This window comes from Pygoscelis adeliae, unplaced genomic scaffold (genome assembly GCF_000699105.1).
Source record: "Pygoscelis adeliae isolate BGI_AS28 unplaced genomic scaffold, ASM69910v1 Scaffold42, whole genome shotgun sequence".
NCBI classification, from domain to species: domain Eukaryota; kingdom Metazoa; phylum Chordata; class Aves; order Sphenisciformes; family Spheniscidae; genus Pygoscelis; species Pygoscelis adeliae.
The window spans coordinates 1,943,751-1,950,249 of record NW_008824283.1 but is presented as its reverse complement, the minus strand read 5'-3'; the positions used below and the strand labels follow the sequence as shown (position 1 = coordinate 1,950,249).

At 62.6% G+C, this 6,499-nt stretch overlaps 1 protein-coding gene across 1 annotated transcript in view; it reads right to left on the bottom strand.

The window, feature by feature from the left end:
• Positions 1 to 6,499, bottom strand: part of ABLIM3 (actin binding LIM protein family, member 3) — a 64,417-nt gene that overhangs the window by 1,730 nt on the left and 56,188 nt on the right. Inside the window, exons 13-19 of the mRNA XM_009318561.1 lie at positions 5,533 to 5,660; positions 4,052 to 4,102; positions 2,482 to 2,616; positions 2,162 to 2,226; positions 1,658 to 1,805; positions 916 to 945; positions 413 to 471 (exon numbers count right to left, since the gene is read on the bottom strand). Of these exons, the coding sequence (XP_009316836.1) occupies positions 413 to 471; positions 916 to 945; positions 1,658 to 1,805; positions 2,162 to 2,226; positions 2,482 to 2,616; positions 4,052 to 4,102; positions 5,533 to 5,660 (616 nt within the window). The remainder of the gene's footprint in view (positions 1 to 412; positions 472 to 915; positions 946 to 1,657; positions 1,806 to 2,161; positions 2,227 to 2,481; positions 2,617 to 4,051; positions 4,103 to 5,532; positions 5,661 to 6,499) is intronic.

Genomic DNA, 6,499 nt, shown 5'->3' with positions numbered 1-6,499 from the left:
CCGCTCCCCACAGCTGGCAGTAGGGAAACTGAGGCACGAGGAGGTGAAGTGACAAGCCAGGTCACACAGAGGCAGGACCAGGTCTCCCAAGCTCCAGCAATCACTGCCCCAGGGTATAAAGCAAAGCTCTCATGCTGGGAAGCAACACCAGCATCCCTCTGAAACGTGCCCTGCAGGATGTCCAGGGCAGGCACCTCTGTCCTGCAGAGTGCCTGGACAGGGCACTTTGGTCCCAAATAAGGGTCATTTTGGATTGGCACAGACCAGCAGTGACAGCAGGGGTGCAGAGAAGGGGGGAGCAGGACACCCTAGTCATGAAAGGGGAGCACCAGGGGCTTTGAGGAGCCTGGGGAGAATGATGAAGGGTGCAGAGATGCCTGGCAGCAGCAGGATGCGGGCAGGAGGCACTTACCCTGTGCAGCCCGTTCCTCCTGTAGGCAGGAAGGGAGGCTGACTTAGAAATGAGGGGATCTGCAAAGAAGCCACCAAGGTGCATAAGGGAAAATGCAGGGGCGAGACCCACACCCTGGGAGAGCACCCGCTGGGCCACCCTACCTCTGTGCTCCCACATCACTACCCAGCTCCTCTTTCACCCAGTCTCCTTCCAGCTCCAACTCATTTCCAGTCTGGCTTCCTCCCGTGCTGATATTCCTCTCCCCAAAATCCCTTTCCCATGGCAGCCCTCCAGCCTCACCCTTCAGCGCAACACAATCTCCTCTCTCAGTTTCTCTGACTCGTCCTCTCCCAGCACTGCCACCAGCTCTGCCCTGGTTCAGCTCTACCCCGGCCCAGCCTTTCAAGAGCTCCTTCTCTCCCCTTCTTCCCTCCCTGGTCCCAGCATCTCCTCCAGCTCAGGCTCTGGACTCCACAGCCACCGGGGACCAGCCGCAGAGGGCTGCAGGCTCACACACTCACCGCTGTCAGCCAGGTAGTGCATCCGGGGAGCTGCAAGGAGAGCAGAGCCGGGCATCAGGGAGGACCGAGTGCCCCATGCCATGCAGAGCTGCCCTGGCAGCCAGCCCTGTGGGTCCTCCTCGGGGTTCCCAGGAGCCCAGAGGGGCTGAGGGGCTCCCTGAGCATCTCCAAACAGCCCCAGCTCCGTGAGGGCAGACGTGCCATGAGGAAGGAGGGCAGAGGCATCTGTGCTGCCAGGCTCCCCAACGCCCCCCCCCAAAACCCTCCCTGCAGCTCTGGGGGGAGAGGGGCTGGGTGCCCAGGGTGCTGTGCAGTGAGAGCAGCGCAAGCAAGGAAGGCAACCCTGGGGCCAGCCAGCAGGTCTGGGGTGCCAGGAGGTCCCAGATGTGCTGTTAATGAGGAGGTACACACGCAGTGAGCCCAAAACGGGTCAGAGCAAACCCAGCGTGGCTGTGCTGTGAGATTCCCAAGGGACCTTTCAACCACCCCATGAGGCACTTCGGCAGTCTGTCTGGGCAGCCTGGTGACACCCGCTGGGCAATGCCGCACCCCAGCCAGGGCGCAGGGAATGGATGGAGCCTTCCAGAGAGGAAGAGAGCCTCCCAAGTCCAACTCTGGTGCCCAGCACCTCTCCCACCACCCCTTCCCAGTGCCCTGTTCTTCCCTCTCCACCCCAGCAAACTTCCCACAGGGGCTGGGGCCATGCCAAGTGGGACGGACAGAGGGACAAGGTCGTCCTTACAGCCGTTGAGGGAGCCCTCATAGCCAGCTGTGTGCAGGGCTTCTCTGCTGCTGGCCGAGCTGCGAGGGGGTGTCCAGGGGTCTGCGTAGGAGTTGGACCGCGCCTTCATCTCCTCCCTCAGGATCAGCCTGCCGATGCCGCTCTGGATCTGGGCAGAGGGGGAAAGCCGCTTCGCACCCCTCCTTTCCCTGCCCGGCCTTCCCTGACCGCTGGCACATCGCGGCAGGGCATGGCACCTCCCGGCATGGGCTCGGCATCTCCCATCTGCTCCCCTGTCCCTGGGGACGAGGTGCTGGGGTGGGGTGCCTCGGCAAGGGGGTGCGCTCCCCCTCCTTCAGACCCCGTGTTGGGGGTAGCCAAGGGGGGAGAGATGCCAGAGGGCAGCAGGGACGGTGGTGGCCCCTTCTCGGGTGGCAGAGCTGGGCCAACCCCAAAGCCAACCGCCACAGGGGCGGCTTGCTGCTGGCTCTCCCCTGCCAGGCTGCAGGCAGGGAGATCACTCACCTTGTGCATGCTCCGGTCGTACCCGTCCTCCTCGCCTCCTGATGAGAACCTCCGGGCCCGGGGGGCTGCAAGGAGACACATGGGGGGGTCAGCTGGGGATGAAGGTGGAGGCAGGTAGGGAGGAGACAGTCCCCAGCTGCATGGGAACAGTTGAGTCCCAAGGGCTGCTAGGATTTTGGGGTCACTTTGGGAGGTATCTTGGCCCAACCCCACCTTCGGGTCCAGACCCAACTCAGGGCAGGGGTTCCCTCCCAGGGAGTGGCTGGGTTTGGAGGCAGGAATGGGTTTCCTTTTCCCCCAGCCCAATGGGGGGCTGTTACCTTTGGGGGAGCCTTGGAAGGACCAGTACTCTGACTCGGAGTGGTAGTACGGGTCCGGGGAGTAGGCAGGGCTATACTTGGATGACTGTGCGATGTCTTCACTGGTTTTGCTTTTCGTGGCTGCAGGGAGGTTGTCTGCAAAAGGAGCAGGCAGAGCTGTAACGAGGACCCTGAGTCCTGCCAGCAGGACTTGCAAAGATCTGCCCTGGGATGAAGGCAAATCCTCTTCCCTCCCCTCTCCCCAGTGGCCACCAGCAATTTGTGTCCGGGACAGCACGGAGGAAAGCTGGGAATAATCCATTTTCAAACTGCTGACACCTCCTGCAGACAAGGGTGCAGAGGCAGCCGGTGGGAACAGTGACAAGCAGAGGAACTGTTGCTGATGTGGCTGGGAAGGGACCCGAATGGCTCATAACCCCCAGCACCACGACAAGCTCTGGCTCCTGCACAGTGCTTCCCCCAGCCCCAGTACCACCAGTGCTACTGAGCTCCCCGTGCCCCTGTGCCCCAGGCTGTCCCATCACCCGGAGGGCTATAACTGCGCAGGTGGGAGGGGACGGAGGAAGGCTCAGTCCCGGTGGGGAAAGGGCTCTCGGTGGGTTACTGCCAGGGGAAGGCGGCAGTGGGCTGCGCAGCGGAGGGGAGTGGAAGGGTGACCCCAGCAGCTCTGGCTCTGGCAGGGGCTCGGCCCCCCATGGCAGGGCCACACACAGAGCTCTGCTCAGGCTGGGGACTGAGCCTCGGCGGCACACGTGAGAAACCCAAGGGTGAGCCCTGCTCCTTTCCCCCAGAGGCCAGGAGACTCGCAGGGGAGGGAGCACCAAGGACAGGCTGTGTGGCAGAGCCATCCCACCACCTCAAGCGGGCACAGGGGACCCTGCCAATGGCAGCTACTTACAGCAGCGGGTGCAGCCAGGAGCGGGGCGGTGGGAGTTGGGCAGGTGGGAAAGGAGATCCCAGGGAGAGAGGAGAAACAGTTACCGCTCAGGGGGAGCTGCTGTCCCTCTATGCGCAGAAGCAAGCAAGGACAGTGCAAGCCAGACCCTCTGAGAGACACCAAACCCCCCTGTGCCTCCTCCCCACCCCTCAACACGCCCCAGGCCCGTTTCACCCTGGAACATCCATCCTGGATGGGCTGTGATTTTTCTCCAGAGCTCCATGTGAAACTGCAAATTACCTTCTTCATCCCTTTCCCTGAGGCTGCTCTGGCTCCTGGCATCAGCAAGCAATGGCCACCCTCATCCCTTCTGCCACCCCTCCATGGCCTCGGTTCCCCCTCCCACAGCTATTCTTGTCCCTGGCACCGCTGACAGCCTTCGCCTCCATTCCTCACAACAGGGATGCGGTTCAAAGGTGCCTTTTACTTGCACTGAACCCTGCACTCTGCTGCCTGGAAGGGAAGCAGGAGCATCAGCCCATCAAAGCCCAGCACCCCAACATCTCACCTTGATGCCTGCTCCCACCTCCCCCCCCAGCCCCTAAAGGTGACTCAGCCAGACCAAGCCCCGCACTGGTATCCTGCCCGCTTCCCCCGTGGAGCAGAGCCCGGCGTGCAGATGGCAGACTGTACCGTGTCGCTTATAGATGGGGGGTTTTCGGTAGATGTTACTCTCGCCGGCAGCTGGTGGCAGAAGGAAGGAAGGGAAGAAAGAAGGAAAGAAGAGAGGAAGGGGAGGTCAGCGTGGGCGTGCTGAGAGCAGACAGGACAGAGGTCCTGCAGGAGATGCTATTCCCACGCCATGTTTCCATCACACCACCACCTCCAGGTCCACGCATCCCACAGGAGTGCAGTGCCAGGCCAGGGCCGGGCAGGCTCCAGGATGGGCAGCAGGAGCGCAGTCCTGAGGCTGCCCTCAGGCAGCAGTGTGCACAGAGGACATGCAGTGAGAGCCCCAGCTTCAGCATGCACCAACGGGCAGCGGGTGCCGCCAGCCCCGGGAGGGAGCAGCACAGCCAGGAACCACCGGCTACCCCTGCCAGCCGGCAGCAATGCACCGCAGCTCACGCTGGTGCAGTTTCTTGGGGGTGCCAGCACCTGGAAGAACCACCTGCAATCTACCTGGGGGCAAAACAACATCAGCCAAAGCCTCTTTCCGCAGCAGAGAGAGAAAAGAGTGAGCTGGGAGGGAAAGCGAGCTGGAGCCTGGTGCTGAGAGCTATGGCCCCCACGCAGGGGCCAGGCAGCAGAGCTGGCGGAGCAGGGAGGGGGCCATCCATAAACCACTGACCGTCAGCGGGAGGGCAGGGCAGGCAGCAGGGCCGAACCCTGGCAGGGATGGGATGGGAGCAGGGGACCATGGTGGGGAGCCTCTGGGTGTCCTCATGGTGCTGTCCCAAGGCATCAGCTATACATTGTGGAGGGTTCCACGCTTTGGAGGACAAGGGCAGCGGAAGATGCCTACAGCTGAGCAGGGTGGTCTGGGGCTCTGCCCCCCCTGCACGTGCTGAAGGGTGGATTGGCAGTTCTGCCTGCTTCCCTCCCCACTCTCCCTTTCTGCCCGCTCTGTCTCCGTCCCCGTCCCCATGGGCTCTGTGTGGCCGGGAGCGGGTGGTGGCCCTTACCTGGTGGCCCCCTGCAATCCCTGCAGAAGGGGAGCAGGCATCTGGCAAGCCCAGAAGACTCTGGGGGGAGGGAGCGGCGGGCCCTAGGGGGAGTATAAAATAGTCATCTGTAGCGGATGGGTGTGGAAAGGCCTCCGGCAGACACGCTTCGGCTCGTGATCCTGGGGGGAGGCAGGGGAAGGGGCAGACTCTCCGCAGGGGACTCATCTTCGTGTGGGGTGTGGAGGAAGGTCAGGGAAGAGGGAGAAGAGGGACGTCGCAAGGATCAAGCAGACTCCGGGCGGCTCTGGGATGTCCAGGTGGTGATGGGGAGGGAGGAGGGTTCAAGCTGCAGGTCCTGTTTATGGATGGCCTCTACCAGGGGTAGATCCTGCTGCCAGCTGGCTCTAGGCAGGCGGCGGAGCTACGCATGCGACACAGGGGGGAAGGCACATGCGGGCATGCCACAGACACGGCGCTTCCCGGGGACCAGGGCACTCCAGAGCCTACCTGGGATGTGGAAATGCTTGGGCGCTTGGTATGAGGTTGGAGTGGAGGACCTCACATCTAACTGGCTATAGTAGGGGGAGCTGCGCCCACTCTCAGTGCCTACGCGGTGCCGAGCAGAAGCAGCCATAAGTGACCGAGAGAGAGAACAAGAGGCAGAAGAAAACAGGTGTTAAATGCAGCAGTGTTAGAAGAGCGGGGGGCGACCCACATGGCAGGGGTGACAGGGACGTGTGCTGGGCCGTGGTCCAGGATGGGGCATGATGGAGCAGGGGGAGATTTCCCCGCATCTCTGGAAGAAGGCGGGATGCAGAGGAAACCCCATGTGCGGGTGCTGTTACAGGGCAGCAGGCTGCCCCACCGCTGGTGAGAGGAAAGCCGAGCATGCTGCAGAGGCAAATGGTGACGGGCCCTTGGCAGTGCAGCAAGGGGGTAGCTCGGGGAATGCGGGACCTCTAGACTTACTGACCTCGGATTTTCCCAGTCGTTCCTCCCCAGCTCCAAAGGACAGGAGACACGGCACAGACACACTGCTTCCCCCCCCGACATACTCCAGGACGTGCACACACACGTGTAAGGACCCTCCTTACAGCACTGGCTGGGCACAAGCACTCTCGTGCACACCCCTCCCAGAGCTACCAAGCCAGCTGAGGGGTCTTCGCTGGATCTGGGGGTCACCTCCCTCCCCACCCCATCCTCCATGAGCCCCAGCTCAGGTCTGAGCCAGGACAAAGCCCCCTTCAGCCTCTCCTTGACTGCTCACAGGACAAGAGTCAGGGGACTCAGAGGATGCACACAGCAGAATTGGTCACCGCCCCACAGGTCCTGTTGCTGTCAGCCCTCCACAGACACCTCCCCTCCCCCCCTGGCCTCCTGCCTGCTTGCTAGAGGAGGGACCACCGAGGTCCCCTGGGAGAAGCAGGGGACAGTTTGATGATCCCCGCTCCACACGGGGGTCTGAGCTGAGCCC